At 46.6% G+C, this 23,333-nt stretch overlaps 1 protein-coding gene across 1 annotated transcript; it reads left to right on the top strand.

Annotated features, from left to right (window-relative positions):
- The first annotated feature begins 3,920 nt into the window (after positions 1-3,920).
- Positions 3,921-22,659, top strand: LOC106897447 (annexin A8-like protein 1). The gene is made up of 13 exons (XM_014958062.1): positions 3,921-3,974; positions 8,323-8,369; positions 13,275-13,365; positions 14,516-14,610; positions 16,575-16,688; positions 17,598-17,688; positions 18,322-18,401; positions 18,871-18,930; positions 19,406-19,499; positions 19,851-19,946; positions 20,139-20,197; positions 20,948-21,070; positions 22,413-22,659. The coding sequence occupies exons 2-13, from the start codon at positions 8,349-8,351 to the stop codon at positions 22,467-22,469; spliced, it is 981 nt and encodes a 326-aa protein (XP_014813548.1). The 5' UTR covers positions 3,921-3,974; positions 8,323-8,348; the 3' UTR covers positions 22,470-22,659.
- Positions 22,660-23,333: the final 674 nt, after the last annotated feature.

A 23,333-nucleotide genomic window follows, 5' to 3' on the forward strand; every position in this document is an offset into this window, starting at 1 on the left:
GGGTCTGACAAAGATCCCGCCTTGCTCTCGCTCTGCTCCCCAAGCTGGCCAAACAATACTCGCCCCAAATGGGTTTTTGTGGCCTTCACTCTTTTTTATTGTTCCCCCATCTGCTTCTTGGGCGAAAGGCGGGCTCTCGGAGGAGATCAGATAAACAAAAGGGGTCCTGGAGCCAAGACTCTGGGCATTTTTTGTTCCCCATTAACAAAAAAAACCCCGACACTGGCTGCAGCTGGTTGGGTTTATTCATGCCCGAGACAACAAAATTCAGCTTTGACCTGAAGTTCCCCAGAGACTTGGGAATGTGCAGACCCAGGGCTTTGGTTTCGGGCTTGCCTATAAATAGCCTCTGGTGCTGATTTAGCATCTTTCATCAAACATACTCCACGGGTCTCAGGAGTGGTGTGTACATGTGAACATCCCCCAGCAGACCCTATTTGGCTGCGTGGAAAATCCGCAGCCCGAATTTTACTGGCTTCAGTGATCTGAGCCAGGAGCTGAAAAAAAATGCCCTTTCTCCCCATCTTCCCATTCTCTGAGAAACCGCGGGCAGAGCACGTTGCCCGTGCTGGAAGTGGCCTGATCTTTACTCCCATGAACGTGCTTTGCCCTTCGGGTTAGGGCTCATCTTGATCTTCATCATCTTCTGCAGCAAAGTGTCCCCCTCCCTGCACACTGAGGACCCAAATTTTCGCTGCGAGGGAGGGCACGCTTGGAAGTTTCCCCGCTGGGTGCTGCTCTCATTTGTGACACAGCTGGGGAGGACTGTGAGATGATGAGAGAAGATGGAAGAGCTCCCTGGAAGAAAGCGACCATCCTGCCGAAAGGTTTTGCTTGTGATAGAGATGGAGAGATGTTTCCTTTCGAGCTTTCAGAGATGCAGGATTGTTGTGCATGGGTAAATACTTCACTGAAGGTCCTGAGGTGGCCCCATCTGTGTCTCTGCCGTGGAGTTCACTGAGGTGGGCTGTCCTACCAGCCTGTCGCTCCATGGGGCAGCTGAGTTGCCCTTGGTCCATGCTGGTGGCCTCCTGCATCCTGCTGAGCCTCCGAGCTATGATTCTTGGATGAAATTTCTTTCTTCATGATAGAAAGAGGGGCCCTGCAGGAATGTTCTGGGTCCTGTCACCCAGAACACCTCACGCTGGAGGTGTGCACCTTTCCCTCTGAAGGCAGAGGGATTTATGGATTCAGAGCATCCCCGGGGCCCTGAGGAGTTAACGGAGCATCCCCGGGTTCACCCAACTCTGCAGAGTCACTTTTGTGGCGTGGCACAGCCAGGCTTAAGCCTTTTCTTCCCTCCTGTGATGCTGCTGCAGCAGAATCAGGCCATGGCTGTTTCCCTGCCCTTGGTTTTGTGCCTCAGTTTCCCTCGCTGGAAAGACAGAGCCCAGCTCTGGCTGTTTGAACTGCTCAGCTCTCCTGGCCGGGCAGTTTCTGCAGCTATAGGGATGGTGGTGGCTTCTCTCAGCCCCAGCAGCCACCAGCTTTCCTCCCCGGGTACCTTTGCAGCTCCTCCTGGGGCAGAGGGAAGAGGCGGGAGAGGCTCCTGGAGCTGGCCATGGGCATGACTCACGTCTGGGCATCCCAGTGGTTTTGGTAGCTCAGGAGCAGGAAATTAGTGTAAAAATAGACTGTCGGTGTGTTTGCAGCCAAGGAAAGTGTGTGACGTCTCTCTGCTGGGATCTGGCCCTTTCCTGACCGGCTCCTGGGGGATGAATGCAGAGGAGGAACTATGGAGAAGAACTTGTCCCTGCAGAGGGGGGCTGAGGGCAAATGCCAGCACCCAGAGCCTGTTGACTTGTTATTGTAGGGTTGCCTGTGAGCCCCAAGACACTCTGTCACTGCTTGTCTTCCAGCACAACACCAGGAGGGGGTGGAAGGTGCCCTGGAGGCCACGCTCTGAGCAGACCTCCAGCCTGGAAAAGGAGCCACGAGCCATCACAGCTTCACTGTACCTGTCTCCTTGTCTGAGCATCCCTCTGAGAGGTGGGGCTGGTGTCCCAGCGAGGGTCCTGGCTGCCCCACACCTACCCTGCCCTTCTGCTGAGGGGTAAACCTCCCCCCAGGTGCTTCCCCCTGCCCCACAGAGGAGCCTGGCAACACACAGAGTGTTTCCCATCATATTTTCAGTGGGAATCCTGACCTTCTGGCTGTAAAGAGCAAGGAAAGGGTTACGGTGTGTTTGTCCTGTGAGGGCTGGCAGAGCCTCTCCCAGCAGGGATGCTCTGAGACCAGGAGATGCTCCTCAGCAGGGCTGTCACCTGCGGAAGGGAGGCCACCTCACCTGCAGAAAGGAGGCCACCTCACACGGGCGTGAGGCCACTATGGCACAGAGTGGGCATTGGGGCTCTGCGGGGCTGGGGAGGGGGACCTCAGGCCTTGGTGGCCGTGGTGGCCGTGGTGGCAGGCCTGGCCAGACTGCCACTGGAGGGCAGGACTCGACAGCCTATTTCCCACTGTGGAGCAGCCGGCTCGGACTCCTTCAGAGCAGAGTGAGAAATCAGCATTGCTTTAAAACAATATTTTAAAAAAAAAATCTGTTTCAGGATGGATTTGCTGGGGAAACCTTGCTTAAACCTGCAGTTCCAGCTCCAGCAACAGCCTCTTCTACCACCCACAAAATGGACGTGCTCTCAAGGTGCTCTCTGATCGTCTGTCCTGCCAAGGAGCAACTCCCTGGCTGTAAAACCTGGGAGCCACATTGCTCTCTGGTCCTCCTCATCTTCACACCAACCATAAAATCATAGAATGGTTTGAGTTGGAAGGGACCTTAAAGATCACCCAGTTCCAACCCCCTGCCCCCTTCCCTGGGCAGGGACACCTCCCACCAGACCAGGTTGCTCCAAGCCCCATCCAGCCTGGCCTTGAACCCCTCCAGGGATGGGGCAGCCACAGCTTCTCTGGGCAGCCTCTTCCAGTGTCTCACCACCCTCACAGGAGAGAATCTCTTCCTGAGATCTAATCTAAATCTCCCCTCTTTCAGTTTAAAACTTACTTCTCATCCTATGGCTCCACTCCCTGATCAAGAACCCTCCCCATCTCTCCTGGAGCCCCTTTAGGTGCACATGAACACTAATGGGCAGGAGCAAGGCCCCTTGTCTCTTCTCCCTGTGTAAGTCTGTCCCCACCCACAGGGTCATTTCAAACAGCAGGACCATCTTTTCTTGTGTACAGACACCTGTGCTTATTCCCTCAAGGGCTACACCAGAAAATAATCCCCACAGAGGCAGGTGAGGGCACGATCTCCCACACAAACATCCAAAGGCTTCCCAAATGCTGCATCCCAGCGGCTGCTGGCATTTGGACTCCTGGCATCGGTCGTGTCCCCCAGTGAGCTGCTTTTGCCCATTTGGATTTGGTGGGGGGTGCTTTCTCTCGTGGCCTTTGGGGTTAAACAAGAGCAGGCCTCGCCTGCGTTGTGTGGGGAGCGGTGGTTGGGGCAGCCGGGAGGAATTTCTTGGCAGCGGGCAGGAGCTGCGAGCAAGGAATGAGGAGAAAAATGCTGCGTTGGAGTCAGCCAGAAGCAGAGCAGAGGCAGCCAAGGGGCTGTGTTTGTGTTCCTGCCTCTCCCACCGGCCGCAGAGGGGCCCCAAGCAGCGAAGGTGCTGGGGAAAAGCAAAGTCAACTTCATCAATCCCTGCAAACCCCTGGGCAAAGCCCCCTGCACCACGGACCCCATCCCCGCTTTGTGGCTCATCCTTCTGAGCCACAAAGGTGCCAAGGGGGGGGTCAAACCCTGAGTTTTTTTCCTCTGTTGCTGCTTCTGTGATTGAACACACACACACACCCCCCCAACGATTTTCTCTTATGATACTTGGCACAAAAACGCTTGCGGTAATAAAGGAAACTTGGGAAATTAAGCTGTGGTAGCGATTTTCAAATGGAAATAATCCTATTTTGGGGTCATTTTCACTGTGAAATATGGTTCAAAGGCACAAGAGGAAAGGGCAGGGTGAACACTGGGCTGCCAGGTATGTGAATACAATTTTTTTTAGGCTTCATTGACTTTATTTTTGCACTGCAGATGCTCTCCTTGCTCTCAGAACTGCTGCCTTCCCCGGCTGCTCATTTTTCCCAGCTCACACCTCCTTCATAAACAGACAATAACTTTTTTGTTGGGATTGGCTTGCTGGCAAATTTACACAGCTCTCCCTTGTAATGATCTGATTTCAGGTGATGGCGAGCTGATTAGCAGATGTAGGGTCATTTGCTCTTAAGGATTGTGAGGGCATTCAGCTGCTCCTGCCCATTTAAGTAGTGATAAATAGGAAGAAAAAAGAAAAAAGAAAAGAGGTAGGGGAGCAGAAGGAGAAGGAGGAAGAGAAGAGAAGGTGGTAGTGCCTAGTCTCTGGGCTTGTTTATGCAGTGATTTAAAATCTGTGGGATGAAATCAGCGCAGTTTGCACAGTGAGAGAGACTAAGCCTGTCAGCAAACACAGCAGCTGCTGGGGACAGAGACTGGTGCAAGTCACTGGCAGGTAGGGCAAAGTGCTGTTAATAATGGGTGTAGAGCTGAAAGACTTGTTACAAGCAAGGGGGTTATGTCTAGACCTGAAAAGCAGAGGCCTGTGTGGGTTTGGGCATTTCTTTTATGTATAAAAGAAAACTCTGCAGTTTGAGCTGTCTCCTCACCAGAGCTACAGTTCTACATGGTATCACTTACGGGCTGGATTGGAGACAGTTATTCATATTTTAGCCTTGTAACAGAATACCTCTCTCCTGCTCAGTCTGAGGGATGAGCTCTGATTTCCTCAAACGTAAGTAGTTTTGTTAGACCATCAGTTTGCATGAAAGTATCTCTTGCACTTGGTGTGTTGTTCCTGTAACGATTCCACTTGACTTCCAAGTTCCTGGCTGGAAAAAAAAAACCAAAACACCTGAAAGAAATACAAACTTTGGGGTGAAATTCTCAGTGGGCTGTGCTGTTCTTGTTAGGTTTTAAAAATTTCTATTAGAAGAGAAAGCCATGGTGGAAGTGAAGTTGCTGAGCACTTGGGAACCTGGTTTCCATAAGCTTCCAAAGCAAGTCAGCTCCTGGTCTGAAGCTTTCCAGGCATAGGGCCAGACTTTAAAGACCTACAGATGGAAGAGGGGGCTTCCCCTGCACCCTAAAATACTTTAGCCACCCTCAGTCTAAAGCAGAGTATGCTTCAGGCTGCTCTTATTTGACCTAGAACGAAGCAGCTGGAGCTTAAGGGGTGGTGAAAACTTCTTGAGACAGTGCCAGGAATGCACCAGCACCTTTACTTCATGCCTTAAATATTTTGGGCTGGTTGAAAAAGGTTGAGCAAAATCCTGCTGGTGATTTTTTTTATTACTTTCCTTACACTGGTTGAGTATATATCATGGGCAGCTCTGCTGTCACTGATTCAAGCCCAGGCAGTTGCAAGGGCAGAATCAAGAAAAGCAAAGTACCCTGGTAGCTTCTTTGTTTTTGTCTAGCTGGAAACTGATTTGGACCAAACAGCTTTAAAACCCACAAACCAAACCTGATCATGGTGCATGTGCTGCTTCTGCTGGAGGTCTCTGCCCACTCCTGCTGGCTGATGACCATGCTGGGCAGCTCAGGGATTCTCTGAAAGCCTAGAGGAGGCCCATGGATGGGGTTTGAGAAAGGTTGACTGTGGAGATCCTTTATGGATGTCTGTACCCACAGCATGACTGACCCGCTGCCCAGGTGACAACCTCCCAGACAGCTGAGAGATGACTGTACTTTGTGGGGTACCACAGAGTACCCTACAGTAGAAGTCAACAGGATCGATGCCCAAGTCAAATTCTAACCACCTTAATGTGATGTTGGGCAGAATTTCTATTGACAGTCTTGTTAGTAGATTTGGAGTTCCCTTTCCAAAAAGGAGTATTACTTGAGGTGCAAAAATGGCCTTGGGGGGGTGTGAGAATGTGAGGCTTGGGAGAACCCATGAATTGTCTTCTGCCCCTTTTCTGAAGTTCTGTGTGATGCTGGGGGTAATCACTGGGCTATATGTGAGGTTGTGCCTTTCATAGCTTACCGGTGGTGTAAAAGATGTGTGTGCTCTGAGTGAGCTTTGATCCTTGCTGCAGGGTTCAGGTTCTCCAGACCTTTCCTAGCCCATCCATATTGATTTCTTATTCTCTGCATTGAAATCCCCTGTTGTGTCCCTTCACAGCCTTTTTAGTTCATGTTGGTGAGAGTGACCTCTTGGGCTTGTTCCCGTTTTCTGCCCAGTTTGGTCTCTGCTCCCCTCTGTGACCTACAGCTGTGACTCTGATTATTTATCTGGAAGGGCTTCTTTGTCCTTGGAGTCCTCAAGAAAGCTGACCTCCATGGCAAGTTGACCCAACCAAATCCCAACACAGGGAAAAGGCACGTGTCACCAGCCGGGCACAACCTTGGGATCCAGCAAAAGAGAATCCACCTTCTCCCCAGGAGGAGGGAGAACAGAAGACCACCCATGAGATCCCCTTGTTGATGAACCTGCCTCTCCAACATGGCTAGAAACCAGCCCCTAGTGACATGCTTATTATGCCAAGGGCAATGCCTCCTCCTTCACAGCTTGTCCTTGCCATATGATGGATGTGTTTTGAGGCAGGAGAAGCTGGCACAGCTCATTCTCTTGGGAATGGCCAGGGCAGCTTCCCAGGCCATCAGGGACCCTGCTGGGTTAAGTGAAATAGCAGCATGTGGAAAGGAAACAAGAGAGGCCCATAGTTTGGGGTTTAACCAGTGTCCCATGTGGGTCTGTTAATGTGAGAGGGGACAAAGCTCCTATATAACGAGGGTTAAGATATAGCTGGTGGGAACGTTTCCATCAGGGCAGCTTTCCATTAAAAATAGATAAATAAATGCTGGCACGGGTGGATTCTGACAAAAGTCTAGACAGGAAAATATTGCTACAACCATAAGATATTTTAGCTGATTTCACAGAAACGTTTCTCCAAATGAAAGCACTAAGAGCAGTTCGGCTCTTTTTAAAACAAACGCAAAAAGGAAAAAAAAAAATAAATCAAAACCACACTCCACTGCGAAGCCTTAACGTGGCACAGCAGCTAGTGCAAGCCCTGTGACAGCTTTGCTGGGCTTGGCATCATTGGAAGTTTTTGGCCTTAAATATGCTGGCCCTATGGTAGCCTAGAGATGCTTCTTGACTCGTGCCATGCAAGTCTAGATACGGGATGGGGGAGGAACCTCCCAAGGGCTGGAGCACCTCTCCTATGAGAGAGAGTTGGGGTTCTTCAGCCTAGAGAAGAGAAGGCTCCAGAGAGACCTTATAACAGCCTTCCAGCCCCTAAAGGGGGCTACAGGAAAGATGGGGAGGGACTCTTGACCAGGGAGTGGGGAGATAGGACAAGGGGGAACAGTTTTGAACTGAAAGAGGGGAGATTTAGATGAGATATTAGGAAGAAATTATCTCCTCAGAGGGTGGTGAGACACTGGAAGAGGGTACCCAGAGAAGCTGTGGCTGCCCCATCCCTGGAGGGGTTCAAGGCCAGGCTGGATGGGGCTTGGAGCAACCTGGTCTGGTGGGAGGTGTCCCTGCCCAGGGCAGGGGGTTGGAACTGGATGATCTTGAAGGTCCCTTCTAACTCTAACCGTTCTATGATTCTAAGTCTCTGTACAGTCTGCTGCTTTATTGAGCTTTACTATAAGATGTAGGATCCATACAGTGTGGCTGTGTGTGTTGAGGTTTTGTTTGGTTGGGTTTTTTAAAATAAGCTTTATTGAAGGAAGGGAAGTAGAGGAGGGTTTGTGAAGTTCCTCGAGTGCTGTTTTGCTGTGTTCCAGATTGGTAGAGATAGAAAGGGTTCGTAGTAACAAGCGAGTGGCTTATTTTGTTGTAGCAGAACTCACTGAGTCTTAGTGGAGAAATTACCTGGCTGTAATTCGTGTTTTGTGTTGGTGCCAGGGGCCAAAATGTTAGTGGGGAAGGGTGTGTGCGGGGAGAAGCAGTGGAAAAATTGCAGTGAGCTTTAGTCAACGGGGTTGAACGTAGGGCTCCTCACAAGGGAAGCCTGGTTTATTAAGCAACTTGAGCTCTCCCCGTGAGATCACATGTGAAAAACAGGTTGAGCCATGTCCAAAGGCGTTTCCCCACAGAATTTGTAGATAAGGCTGGTTTATACCTGCGTGTTCCCAGCACAGAGAGGCCAGTTACATTCTGCAGCTTCCAGAGGGAATAAGCCTCCTGTGGAGTACAGTTATTCCAATTTTCTGGTGGTAAGTTTATCAAAAAGAATTTTTTTCTTTTTTTTTTTTTTTCTCCCCTTCCCCCTACCTCCTTCAAATCTCAGTTTCCCTAACTGTGAGGTGTGATAACGTGTGGTTTTCTTCACCAACAGAGCCAGGTACCAGCACTGAGACTGCAATGGCGTGGTGGAAGGCCTGGGTAAGTAGAGGAAATGCTGAAATAAAACACCTTGACTTACAGGTTGCATCAGGCACTGGGTGGGAAGGAAATGTTTCCCTTTAAAAAACAGCCAAACCTATTTATTGATTTATTTTTTTTTTTTTTTCTGGGTGTAAAACAGCTTTTGTTACTTCCAAAACCTTACTTAAAGAAGGCGTTAAGATGGTTGCTGGCTTTACAAGGAAGAGCAAGCTCTCCCTGGTCCTTCACAATCAAGAGGGGCACAGGGGGTGTTTGGGTGCCTTTGTGTGTGGGGAGACAGTGGCTGGGGACAGCAAAGTGACACAGCTGAGGTCTGCATGGGGTCTGGAAGCTGCAGACTCTTCATCTGCTGAACAGTGAGTTCAGGGCACTGGTCCCCAGTTGTGCTGGCAGGCTGTGGTCAGGGAGGGAGATGCGGCCAAGCCACGGTGTCTTTATCTTTGGTGGGTTTTGAATATCACAGTGACAATGTGGACTTGGGCACCCTGGCTGTCTGCTAGGAGCCAGAAATGCTGCGTGTGTTCTCTTTTAAACTCTTGTGGTTTTGGGGGGGGGGATGTGGCAGGATGGGGGGATGCTCAGGGGGTGTGCTGAGGCAGCCTCAGGGCACGGGTCAGGTCAGGCAGGAGGCAGCTCTGGTGATGTGCATGGATCTTGCCATCAATGGCAGCTCTCCCACGGCCATGTTTACCCCTAGACTTTATCTTGATAAGGATGATTTTAAACTGAAAGATGGGAGATTTAGATGAGATCTTAGGAAGAAATTCTTTCCTGTGAGGGTGGTGGGACACTGGAACAGGTTGCCCAGAGAAGCTGTGGCTGCCCCATCCCTGGAGGGGTTCAAGGCCAGGCTGAATGGGGGTTGGAACTGGATGATCTTTAAGGTCTCTTCCAACCCGAATCATTCTATGATTCTATGATCTCCAGATACCTATAAACCAAGGCCTAGAAGGGACCTGCTGGGGATATGGGATGGAGGAACGCTGGCAGAGAAGTCTTCTTTCCCAGCCCAGCACCACTGCTGGTAGTGCATGGGTTTTCTCTTGACTGCTTTTGTGTTGTCTTCAGAAAGATTTGTGTTGTCCTTTCACCTTATCATGAAGAAGGCTTCATGTTTCAGCAGCCTATGCAAGGGGTGAGCTGAGCAGGGGGTCTCAAAGGGGCTTCTGCTGCCACGTGCCAGCGAAGGTGCCTGGGAAGCGTAGGAGAGCTGTCTCAGGGTCTATTATATTACCTCAAGTGCAACACTTCATCAAGGAGTGAAAAACCACTTCGCAAGGACATGACCATCTTTCAAATTCTGGGTTACAATTTTGCAACAGCGAAGGTGGAAACTGGAGAAAAGAAACAAAACAAAAACAAAACACCTTGGTGGTTGAGGAACACCAAGCTAATTCCTACTTTCCTTTAGATAAACTTCAGAGAGGAAACTTTTCATGATCTAAAAACATATCACGATCTTTTTCTTCCCCAGAAATATTAAAATTGTAATCTTCCTTTCCCCTGATGGCCCTCTGCCTTCCTATTTCCTTTTGGAAGTTTAGTACAGTAAAATGGACTTTTTCCAAAGCTTGGGGTAGCTCTGAGTTTAATTTTTCCCTTTTCTGCTGATCTGTTGAAACCCCATCCCTACCCCAAGCTGGGAATCTTTTGAAAACTTAGAGTGAGAAAAGGAGAAGGAGAAAAGCCCTTGAAAGCATGAAGAAGGCTTCGTGTTTCAGCAGCCTATGCAAGGGTTGAGCTGAGCAGGGGGTCTCAAAGGGGCTTCTGCTGCCACGTGCCAGCGAAGGTGCCTGGGAAGCGTAGGAGAGCTGTCTCAGGGTCTATTATATTACCTCAAGTGCAACACGTCATCAAGGAGTGAAAAACCACTTTGCATGGACATGACCATCTTTCAAATTCTGGGTTACAATTTTGCAACAGTGAAGGTGGAAACCGGAGAAACAAAACAAAAACAAAACACCTTGGTGCGAAGGTGGAAACTGGAGAAAAGAAACAAAACAAAAACAAAACACCTTGGTGGTTGAGGAACACCAAGCTAATTCCTACTTTCCTTTAGATAAACTTCAGAGAGGAAACTTTTCATGATCTAAAAACATATCACGATCTTTTTCTTCCCCAGAAATATTAAAATTGTAATCTTCCTTTCCCCTGATGGCCCTCTGCCTTCCTATTTCCTTTTGGAAGTTTAGTACAGTAAAATGGACTTTTTCCAAAGCTTGGGGTAGCTCTGAGTTTAATTTTTCCCTTTTCTGCTGATCTGTTGAAACCCCATCCCTACCCCAAGCTGGGAATCTTTTGAAAACTTAGAGTGAGAAAAGGAGAAGGAGAAAAGCCCTTGAAAGCTCCAGCAATCTCTTACCTGTTGGTGTTGTAGGGGGTGGAGGCACAAAGAGAAGATGAGAGGGCAAAGGAAGGATGGCAGAATATTGTTTTGGTTTTCCAAACCCTTAAAAAATAGAGTTGAAAAGCAAACAGAATGGAAAAAAAAAATGAAACTTTTTCAGAAATATTCTACTGAGTTGGGAGGGAGGGGAGTAACCACACCAAAAAGACCAAACCCAGTAACCCCACCCCCACAAACTCCAGCTTTTCAATAAACTACTGTTTAGGTTTGAAAGTATTTGACTAGGAGAACTTTTAATTCCCTTCCCCTTCATTTATAGGTAAAACTTTTCAGAGCACCAGCTGTGAGGTATGCTGATTCCATTGCCTCCCTGCCAATTATCCACCTTCACATGAGCATTAAGACAGACGTCTCGAGTAGTTTCAGTTGGGTAATTGTAGGATCAATTAATTTGGGGAAACAAGACCAAACTCAACAGGGTTACTCTGGAAACTTGTTGTGATTGTACCTGCGCTGGAAGAATTAAATACATGGATAATGAGGCATATGCATGAGTCATGAGTGCGCTGCTTGAGCCAGGATGGGCTGTAAATGTTCATTGGAATTTACGACCAAAAAAAGACTATTGTTTAAGTTGTGTCCGCTGCCTCCAAATGAAAGCTTGGCTTTGCACTCCCTCTTTCTCTGAGTCACCAGGCACAGGTCCAAAGTGTTTCTTTCACATGAGAAAGGAGGATTGTCCATCTTCTTTCAGAGCAAACTCAAACGGTTCCGTGTAACCTCCTCTCCAGGGCAGTTGTGTTGGTGCTGGCTGACTTCAAAGGGCAGCAGAAAAGGAGCCTTTGCGATGGTCCTACCAGCTCAGCCAACCCTCCCCTTCCAGACCGATGACAAACCTTTGGGGGTGGCATTGCTTTAGTTGGTGATTGCTCTTTCTACAACTTCACCATGGCCTTAAATTTGTTGCTCAGTAGTCACTGGGACTCAAAGCTGCCTCTGTTGAGAAGTTTCCTGTTGACACTGTCCTCTCTGTCCCTGTGCTGGCTGTAAAGCAAACTTCTGCAAACTGAAGACCTCTTCCAGATCTTCCAGGCTGATGAACACGCTGCCTCTCTTGATGCCCATCATGGCCTCTTGCCTGTTTGTCTCTGCTCCCAGAGCTTGGCTGGCAAAAGGGCCAGCCTGCAAACACATGCCAGCTGTATCTACTGGCAAAGCACTCAAGAAGGACACCTGAGCTAGTAGTTTGGCCAGAGCCAGCCTGAGCATTTGGATACGGTTCAGCTGTGGCACCAGGCTAGACCTGGCATTGGCTGACAGGCTCTCCTGAGCACACAGCCATTAAACTTCCAGCCTCTCATTAAAAAGCAGGAATGCAGGTCCTGAAGGGAATTTCCACAAGCTCTTCTGCCTGGCAAGGATCGCTGGAAAGCTTTTTTTTTCTGGAGAGGACTTGGGTGACACTCTAGAAGAGGGGCAGGACCCTCTTTAGCACAGGAGACAAGAGCAGAAGGGATTTGCACCATAGGAGGAGGCTGCTGGGTGGCACTTGGTGGTCCGTGATATGTGAGTCAGATGGGACAACTATTGTGATTCCTTCTGATCCTTAAGCTCTGATCCAAAGGTGTTTTTTATCTGACTCTGAGGCCACCCCCATTGAAAAATCCATCAAGTCCTACTGATAGCATTAGTTCAATATTAACCACATCCCTGAAAGTAAATTTGTGAGAATATAGTAGTTTCCCAGAGCAACTTAAATCTCTGGGCTGCTGAGGAAGAGAAAATTCTGTCCGTTATTGGACTAAGGTGGTGGTGACTCTCTGTGACTAACCCCTCAGGTACTCGCCTGTTGAAAGGACCTTATTGTATTCCAGCCAGTCCCTTGACTAACAGCTTTTGTTAGACTCAAGCTCTTAAGCCTGGGCTCTGATTAATGGCCCCACTGCCTCATGGTGAGTGGAATAAGTCTCAGTGTGTCTTTGTGCCCTGGGACTCCAGCACTGGCAGTGCCTTAGGCGTCTGTCTGGTGGATTCCTGTCTAGTTGGCCCTTGGCTCAAGGGAAACCATCCAACCTTCACTTCTCCAGGTGGATCTGTTCCTCCAAGGTAGTCTCTTGGCCCAAATCCTTCTCGCAGAGATACTTCCTTCTTGAGATCAGCTGTGCAGAAGTGAAGCAGCAGCAGGAGAATAAACCTGATACCTGGAGACATGGTCTGTGAGAGCATGACTATTCCATGAAACCAAAAAACTACGGGGGGAAAAAACTACCCTGCACCAAACCACTGAGAAATGCAGTTCCTAATAGCAATATAATACGACAGCATACGTGTTATAAAGTGTTGTATTTAACAGGTGAATAAAAAAATCTAGCCTACTCAGCTAGGAGAAGAACTAGAACAAACCAACCAGCCTAGAAGAACCAACCCCTCCACTCTCCTGTGCCTTTCCCAAGGAATCGATAAAAATATTTTACTTCCCAAAATACTTTATTTTTTTTCCTTCAGCTGATGCCAAGGCAGTGGTGAAAAGCCCCATGTTTTTCTTCTTCTTTCAGAGTGAAGAAGAGGGCAAGGTTGTGACCGGTGCTTTAAACTTTGACCCCACGCCTGATGCTCAGATTCTGTACAAGGCCATGAAAGGGCTTGGTGAGTTGACTCCAACAACAGATGTAAATTCTACATTCTGCTTATAATTGCAAAGTTAAAAGCCGTTCCTAAAGAAAATTTTAGCCAAAGATACCATTTTTTTGAGGTGAAAAATTAACAACTAAAGTTTCCTCATACTTAAACTTCTACATTATCTTTCCTGTGAGGGTGGTGAGAGCCTGGCCCGCAGAGATATTTCCTTCTTGAGATCAGCTGTGCAGAAATGAAGCAGCAGCAGGAGAACAAACCTGCTACCTGGATAAACGGTCCATGAGAGCATGACTATTCCATGAAACCAAAAAACTACGGGGGGAAAAAGCTACCCTGCACCAAACCACTGAGAAATGCAGTTCCTAATAGCAATATAATACGACAGCATACGTGTTATAAAGTGTTGTATTTAACAGGTGAATAAAAAAATCTAGCCTACTCAGCTAGGCGAAGAACTAGAACAAACCAACCAGCCTAGAAGAACCAACCCCTCCCCTCTCCTGTGTCTTTCCCAAGGAATCGATAAAAATATTTTACTTTCCAAAATACTTTATTTTTTTTCCTTCAGCTGATGCCAAAGCAGTGGTGAAAAGCCCCATGTTTTTCTTCTTCTTTCAGAGTGAAGAAGAGGGCAAGGTTGTGACCGGTGCTTTAAACTTTGACCCCACGCCTGATGCTCAGATTCTGTACAAGGCCATGAAAGGGCTTGGTGAGTTGACTCCAACAACAGATGTAAATTCTACATTCTGCTTATAATTGCAAAGTTAAAAGCCGTTCCTAAAGAAAATTTTAGCCAAAGATACCATTTTTTTGAGGTGAAAAATTAACAACTAAAGTTTCCTCATACTTAAACTTCTACATTATCTTTCCTGTGAGGGTGGTGAGAGCCTGGCCCATGTTGCCCAGAGAAGCTGTGGCTGCCCCATCCCTGGAGGGGTTCAAGGCCAGACTGGATGGGGCTTGGAGCAACCTGGTCTGGTGGGAGGTGTCCCTGCCCAGGGCAGGGGGGTTGGAATTGGATGATCTTTAAGGTCCCTTCCAACCCGAACCGTTCTATGATGACAATGAACTAGTGAAGGTTGTCTGAACACTTGAATTGGGATTTTTGGAATAGTCTCAACTTACTCTGTGTTTATTGCTTATTTTTTTTTCTCCACAGGGACTGATGAACAAGCTATAATTGATGTCCTAACCAAGAGGAGCAATATGCAGCGTCAACAGATTGCCAAATCCTTCAAAGCACAGTTTGGAAAGGTTCTTCCTAAACAAGGCCATATTTAGTTGTTGTTTCACTGCATGCAGGATGTAGTAAATGGGTGTGCAGTTCATGCTGCAAGCATAAACAATATGCAGGTCTTCTGCAAATAAGTAGATAAATATTTATTTATAAGGCCTGGACAAGTTAAAAGCCATTCCTAAAGAAAATTGCAGCCAAAGATACCATTTTTTGAGGTGGAAAATTAACAACTAAAGTTTCCTCAGTACATACTTAAACTTCTACGTTATCTTTGCTGTGAGGGTGGTGAGACCCCGGACCAGGTTGCCCAGAGAAGCTGTGGCTGCCCCATCCCTGGAGGGGTTCAAGGCCAGACTGGATGGGGCTTGGAGCAACCTGGTCTGGTGGGAGGTGTCCCTGCCCAGGGCAGGGGGTTGGAACTGGATGATCTTGAAGGACCCTTCCAACTCAAACCATTCTATGATGGCAATGAACTAGTGAAGGTTGTCTGAATATTTGAATTGGGATTTTTGGAATAGCCTCAACTTAGTCTGTGTTTATGGCTTATTGTTTCTTTCCACAGGGACTGATGAACAAGCTATAATTGATGTCCTAACCAAGAGGAGCAATATGCAACGTCAACAGATTGCAAAATCCTTCAAAGCACAGTTTGGAAAGGTTCTTCCTAAACAAGGCCATATTTAGTTGTTGTTTCACTGCATGCAGGATGTAGTAAATGGGTGTGCAGTTCATGCTGCAAGCATAAACAATATGCAGGTCTTCTGCAAATAAGTAGATAAATATTTATTTATAAGGCCTGGAGTGAATGTGTGAAATTATTATTATTTTTTTTTTTTTGGAAAAACTGGTTTTCTCCCAAAGAGTCCAATTTTATTTTCTAAATTACATTTTGTCCAGAAATATTTTTTAAGAATTGATTTTAACTTGAAGTGTAACCTATTGCTTTCAAAGCTATAAAAAAAAAAAAATTGATAGCTTTCTGAGTGGCATTTTGAGTAAAATATTGGTTTGTTTTGAGGGTATTTTAAATGCCAAAGAAAGTTCAACTTAGACTTATTAAATTATATTTGTTTGGAAATTCTGAAATGAAAACAAACTGAGATTATCGACAACCATGTTTTCCTGCAGCTATCTTTCTGTCTTTTGTAAAATCTTACTTTTATTGGCAAAAACTCTTCCACCAGCCATACTCCAGAGCTAGTTCTCTGAGAGTCACAGTTAAAGAGGGGGGGAAAGAAGGAAATGTATTGGGAAAGAGCAATATAGGCTCTTGGGTCAGTGTAGAAACAGGGGACTCCAATGACTCCCTTCCAATGGAAGGGAGGCTGTTATGGAAGGGAGATGGGGGACAAGTATGGGACAATTGATAGAGTGCTTGCACCCCACTAAAATCGTACCCTAAAAACCTGCATTATAGTGAAAGGAAAGTTGGCAGTCTATCTTCAAGTCTATCCAAGGCCAGGCTGGATGGGGCTTGGAGCAACCTGGTCTGGTGGGAGGTGTCCCTGCCCAGGGCTGGGGAATTGGAACACAATGATCTTTAAGGTCCCTTCCAACCCAAACCATTCATGATTCAAACAGACTGAATGTCTGATTCTGCAGAAGTCCTGGGTGTTCATGTGCAGGCTTTGGGAATTGGCTGGGTGAAGCTCCATCCCTTGGAGGAGCCTTCAGCTGCCTGGTTCTGCTTTCTCAGTTAAAAAAGGTGGAGGGAGCTTTTCCTCTTCCCTGCTCTGCTGCAGAATTAATTAGTACCTGGGAGAAGCTTGAGTAATGGGACAACAGGGAAGGTGGAAGGACCTAGACACGTCCCCTTTTGGACTTAGGTGTCTCTTTCAGTCCCGGGACCTTTTCTAATAAACTGACAAGACAATATTATCGTTCAGCTTCATTGCTGTAGGCCATGGGGATGGAAACAGCCCCAGGCAGTAAAGAGGTCCTCTGAGGCTTTTTATGTAACTGTATGGTGTGTGTTTAACAGGACCTGATTGAAAGCCTGAAGTCTGAACTGAGTGGTGACTTTGAGAGGCTCATGGTAGCCCTCATGTACTCCCCGTTCAAGTATGATGCTAAGGAGCTCCATGATGCCATGAAGGTGAGCAAATTGCATGCTGACCCTTAAGTAGCAGCACAGATCCGGTGTTAATTTCCTGTAACTCTGCTAATTAACACAAGTGATACTAACTGGACTGTCACATAGTTAAGTTTGTTATTAGCAGTGGCCTTTGAGAAATGTCCTTTTAGGGACATAGTTTAGTGGTGGTTTTGGCAGTGTTAGGTTGATGGTTGGACTTGATCTTAAAAGGTCCCTTCCAACCTAGATGATTCTATGAAATAGTTAATTTTGCCACTAATGCATATCTGGGGGGAAATGCTGCTTTGGGGGTGTATGAGAGTTTCTGTACACACATGTCTCGGAGCCTGGGGAAGGCAGCAGCAAAACTAAACTCAGCTTTGGCAAGGAATGAACGTCCACAGATGATGGCTTTTGGTTAAACATCTCTTCCTGCTTTCTGCAGTGCCTCTTGTGAATGAAGCTTAATGACACAAAGCTGTTGCCCTGGTGTCCCACCTGAGACATGAAACCTTTAAGAAACCAAGGGGTGGTGGTGCGAGGGTCAGGCTGGGGTTGGCTGGGATCCTGCCTCTTGATACAGTCCCTTTTCAGGTTTCACATGCAGAGAGGTCTATTAAAATGGACTGACCAGGCAAACATTGGTTTACCCACATCATAGAATTGTAACCCTCTAACACTGTCTGTCATCAAAGATCCAGGTCTAGAAATGCGTTGCAGAAGTCAATTAGGCACCTCTGCAAAAGAAACCACGTTCAAACCAAATGTGTTTTGTGTCTCCAGCTTTTGTCCTGACAGTTTCTCACGGCTCAGCATTCACTTTACTGCCATCTGACTCCTCCCTTGGCTATACTTCTCTAGCAATAAATTACACTCCCTGACTAGATACCTCTCCCCACCTTTATTTCTCCACTCTGTTTTCTATTAAAGGGTGCAGGAACAAGTGAAGATGTTATCATAGAGATCCTGGCATCCCGGACAAAAGCGCAGATCAAAGAGATAATCAAGGCGTACAAAGAAGGTGAAGTACCTGGGGCTCTAATTTGTGTGATCAGAGCCATGTGTGAGTGCCTGATTGCACATCAGGAATGGTGTTACCAACTTAGCACGGGCAGCAGAAAAATGGGATTTTTTAAAAGCAAGAAGGTGCAACCTAACTCTGCTTTCAGCCTGGCAAACAAAGTGACTACTCAGAGAGAATTTGAAAATCCCTTTCCAACTCTCCATCAGGCTAGAGGAAACCGTCAGCAGATCACAAATTTGGTTCATTTTGGCCACAAAGGCTATTGCCAGAATGCAAGCAGAACTATAAGTATGCACTTGGCTTTTTCTCCCTGTTAAATGCACTCAAGATGGGAATTTATCAAAAATGTCTTTGTAACTACTTGGTATCTCTTTGCTCCCTTAAAGTTTTATCTCTAACGTTAGGTCTGTGTTTATTTCTCAGACATTAGTGGAGCTAGAGACTCAGTTGGATGTGAATGCTGACCTGGGTATCACTGAGGGTGTGAGCTAATCCCAGCCCTGGTTTTTTATGTTAGCGACCTTCTTGACTAGTGTCAGGCTATTGTGTGTCCTTGTGTGACTGGTAATATCCCAACTATATCGCCCAAATAACAAAACCTTCCCTTGTCCTTCTCTTTCCCTCGGGCAGAATACGGTTCTGATCTGGAAGACGACATAAAATCGGAAACAAGTGGCTACTTTGAACAGATTCTGGTTTGCCTTCTTCAGGTAATGCTGGAGAAGAGAAATGAGGCTATAAAGATCTTCACATTTTTCTCCTCCTTTTTGGAGAAGGGGTGCAATAGAAGAGGCAATACAGTCATGATCGCTAGATAAACTGCAGAGACAAACATGTTCAGTTGGGGGTGTTCAGCCTGGAGAAGAGAAGGCTCCGGGGAGACCTTAGAGCCCCTTCCAGTCCCTAAAGGGGCTCCAGGAGAGATGGAGAGGGACTCTTGATGAGGGAGGGGAGCAACAGGAGTTAGCAGTTTTTTGGGCTGCGCTTCACATAACTGGTTTTGGTGCCTTTCAGTGAAGGAGTCAGCCCTTGTGCCTTCTGAGATTGCTGCTTGACTCCTCTGCAGAAATAGATAGCTGAGATGGGTAATCAGTTGTTGCCCAGAATGTTTGCTGTGATGCTTATACATGGAAGGATCCTCATGAGACAAAAATCTTACTTTTCTTTTTCTTCTCGTAGGGTGAGAGGGACAATGCCACCCTCTACGTGGACACAGCACAGGCTCTCCAGGATGCAGAGGTACCCTCCAATGCCCGTGATCAGTCATATGCCTGCATCCCACCTCTCTTGAGCTTCAGAGTGCTTCAGTGGGCAGCAGAGTCCTAGTCAGCAGAGAGTTGGAGCCACAATAGTTCGGGGAGGGGTGGTCTTCAAGTGGAAGCAACTTGGGGTTCTTCAATTTTGTTGCACCACTGAGCCTTGTTTGACATGTGAAAGTCTATGAGTATGGTGGAGTGGGACAGCAAACAGGGAGGAAACCTCAGAAGTATTGTTGGCTGCTGCAGGAGGGTTGGGAAGGGTGGAGATAAATTGGAGCAGCCACTGACTAGGAGATGTGGTCAAGGGTTTTCATAATCAACCATTCTGTGAGAGTCTAGTTCACACTGTTTTCACTTCAGACCCCTTTGCCCTGGCAGTGCCTTGAGTCAGGCTCTGTTCCTTTGCCAGCTGCACGCACAGAACATCTCTCTGATAGTTGTGTGTTAAATCACAGACTCTCTATGCTGCTGGGGAGAAGATTCGGGGCACTGACGAGATACAGTTCATCACCATCTTGTGCACAAGGAGTGCCACGCACTTGCTGAAAGGTAAGAAAAAGGGGCCCTTATTCCTAAGGGAGAAATCACTCTCACCAAAAAGAAGAGGCAGGGCTATGGATGGCAGAGATGGGTGCTCAAAAATACGTGTCTGTGTCCTAAACCATGGTCACTCAGTGATTAAAAGCTGCCAACTTTCATGAAAACTTATGAAGGCTTGTAAAAAAAATAAAAATCAAATGGCTTATCTAGGAGTCCTTATACAGTGATGATGGCTGGATGGTATAGCTCTTTTTCTAAACCCAAGGACAGAGAGAGTCCCTTTCTAACCAGGCAGGAGCATGTCAAAATGCCTGAGCAGTTGCTTGGCAAAAAATTGAAGTTTTTTTGTGTTTCAAACAGTGTTTGAAGAATACCAGAAACTGGCCGGTAAGAGCATAGAAGACTCTATCAGGAGTGAAACTAATGGTTCACTTGAGGATGCCATGCTGGCTATTGGTAAGAGGGGCTTCATTTCCCTTTCTTTTGACTGTTATGGGATGGATCTACTTTATTATAAAGGTATCTGGTAGGAAGTAAAGGGTGCTTTAGGATCCCAGGGGCACACTGAATTAAAGGGAAGCATGTTGAATCTCTGCTACCTGGGCTGGAATTACCATTGGTTCTCACTGAGGTTTTTTGTATGTCTAGTAAAATGCACCAGGAACATCCGTTGCTACTTTGCAGAGAGGCTGTACCATGCTTTAAAGGTAAGACTCTTCATTGTAAGAGACTTGTTTTCATACTGGACTTCGCTTGTAACCTGGCTTCCAAAAAATTCAAATTAGATGACCCAAGGTTTTGGTGAAATCCAGCAAGTTTAGTGCCGTTGTTGCCAGTAAAAGCAGAATCCCTTCAAGCATCTTGGGAAGAGAAGTACCCTTTAAGCTTGAGATACCATGGGAGCCTGGCTTTTCTGACTTAAAAGTCTGCAAGGAACCTAGTCTCACCTCCTGGAACATGGACAAAACTGGAATTTGTTTCTCTAAGAGGCTGATTGGGGTAAAGTTTAGCCCATAATGTTTCCTTAATGGACCGAACCACAATATTTTCTTTTAAGGAAGCAATTCTCCCAATGGCATTATAAATGGAAGAGCCTAGTCTCACCTTCTGGAACATGGACAAAACTTCTGGAATTTGTTTCTCTAAGAGGCTGATCGGGGTAAAGTTTAGCCTATAATGTTGCCTTAATGGACCGAACCACAATATTTTCTTTTAAGGAAGCAATTCTCCCAATGGCATTATAAATGGAAGAGTCCTTGATGGGGACACATAAGGCATCTGCAGGTTGTGCCCCTGTAACTCTCAACTGAGCTGGCCCTCCAGAAGGAGAAGCAGATGTGCTGCAGAAGATGTGCCAAGTGATGTTTGGCAGGTTCCTCCTGTCCTGGACCAATTTTCAATAGCTTATCCCTTTGAACACCTACTAACACCCCAGACTGATACATCTGTTATTTCAGGGGGCTGGCACCCGTGACGGGACTCTCATAAGGGTGATTGTTTCTCGAAGTGAAGTTGACCTAAACCTTATAAAGGTTGAATTCAAGCAGATCGCAGGAAAATCTCTCTCCAGTATGATTGTGGTAAGCAGCATCTTCATGTGATGGTTCTTTGCTATCACACACATTCCTAACCTGTCCAGCACTGTGGGGTGATTCCACAGTTGTTTTCAGTATTCCAGTATATTTCAGTTTAAATGTCATTTTCGTTAGGCCTGTTAAAAATCAGCTACCTTAAGAGACACATGTGCCTGAAAGGTGAGTCAGATTGTGTGCTCTGTGACCAACCTGGGCAAAGCCAACCCTGAGGAGAGACTGCTCCACGTTTTTCATGGGCCACAGAGCCTGTATCTCTGCATTTCATGACCTCCTAGGTGAATGTAGATTCATTTAATTCTCCCTGTGACACCTTTCCCACACCGCTGTGCTATTTTCTCCTCTCTTGGAGTTGTCCTTAACCATGTCGAGCCAGTGCCATATAAGTCAAAAGAGTGCTGTTTGTGGTTTTGGCTTGATTGTTCTGTTTTTTAACTGATTTAAGCCAGATGAAGGCCTGGTCTGTACTGGGGTAAGGTAGGTTTAGAAGCTGAACCTTGTCACAGCATATTGTAGCTTCTGAGGTTTGAGTCTCAGCCCTGAGTGAGCGACTCTCTCTCCCCTTTTAGGGCTGAAATTCTGGGTTTTACCATTTGTCCTAAGGACTCTGGGATGTTCCTCTCCCCTGGTGCAAATGGCACAGAAGCCCTGTCCTCAGCAGTCCCCATGGGAAGTCTGGCTCTGTAATGAGGGCCCTTTCTTCTAATTTGCACTGTCAGTGTCTGTCATGTTGATTAATGACCAGTCTTCAAGGGTCTGCACGGAACATTCCTTCCTCCCGAGAAGTGGAACTGGCTTTTACACCTGTCATCACAAAAACATTCAAAGGGAGCACTTTTTTTTTTTTTTTAATCCGGTGATATTCTCTGAAGTGCTTCTCTAGATCAAAATGACCACATTTGTGGCTTTTTAAAAAGAAGAAAGTCATATGTCAGGGCTAACTATGCTGCCCTCTCCCTTCCTGCAGGGGAGAGAATGCTGCACAAACCCCCAGAGATATAAAATCTGAACAGACCGGGCTCGGTTGCTCTCCCTTGTTGCTGACTTTGTGCTGCTCTGTGGGGATTGCTCACCTGCCTTCCAAAGGAAAGAACTGGACTTTATACGTGTTATTCCAGGTGGCAGCTACGAGCATCACTTCTCCCTTCACCTTTGATGGTGTGTCAGCTGGAGGTAGCTCTGCTGAAGTCTGGCTTGCTCTTCCCAAACTCCTTTTCCCATGTGGGCATGTTCCACGGACTGACAAAGCCAGCGCTGGGGGCGTGCAGAGGAACTTCCACACTCACCTATTCTTTTTATTTATTTTTTTTTCCTCTTTTTCTCCTGTCAGGATGACACCAGTGGGGATTACAAGACAGCTTTACTCAATCTCTGTGGCAGTGACTGACGAAATCTAGGAGGAAGACACTGAAACGGATACAGCGGGGAAACTAACAGTGAACAAGAGTCTGCAAATGCACATGTAGAAAAATCTTTCTATTGATCCGAGTGGGGATAAAAAGAAGATTAAATTAATGATCAAGGTTTCCAAAGGTCTCTGAAGGATGTGGGTTCTCATTACACATTAAAATCTATTCACTTCCCTAACAGTTTTTCAAACACAAGTGGGAATGTTTCTTTTCCGTTTCCATTTTATTTTCTGCAACTTCCAATTTCCCTTCTTTTTTAACAAGTTGTGAAGGGGGGGCACTTAAACATGAAATTTAAGGTGTTGGGGTTGTTTTTTTTTTTTTGGAGCCATTGAGCCCTCTGCAGCTGTTGCATGAGTCTGAACACCTGGGGATTACAAGACAGCTTTACTGAATCTCTGTGGCAGTGACTGACGAAATCTAGGAGGAAGACACTGAAATGGATACAGCGGGGAAACTAACAGTGAACAAGAGTCTGCAAATGCACATGTAGAAAAATCTTTCTATTGATCCGAGTGGGGATAAAAAGAAGATTAAATTAATGATCAAGGTTTCCAAAGGTCTCTGAAGGATGTGGGTTCTCATTACACATTAAAATCTATTCACTTCCCTAACAGTTTTTCAAACACAAGTGGGAATGTTTCTTTTCCGTTTCCATTTTATTTTCTGCAACTTCCAATTTCCCTTCTTTTTTAACAAGTTGTGAAGGGGGGGCACTTAAACATGAAATTTAAGGTGTTGGGGTTGTTTTTTTTTTTTTGGAGCCATTGAGCCCTCTGCAGCTGTTGCATGAGTCTGAACACCCCTACAAAGCTTGGGCTAGGACAAGTAGGTACGGCACC

Source organism: Calidris pugnax, unplaced genomic scaffold, assembly GCF_001431845.1.
Source record: "Calidris pugnax isolate Ruff unplaced genomic scaffold, ASM143184v1 scaffold352, whole genome shotgun sequence".
Lineage (NCBI taxonomy): Eukaryota > Metazoa > Chordata > Aves > Charadriiformes > Scolopacidae > Calidris > Calidris pugnax.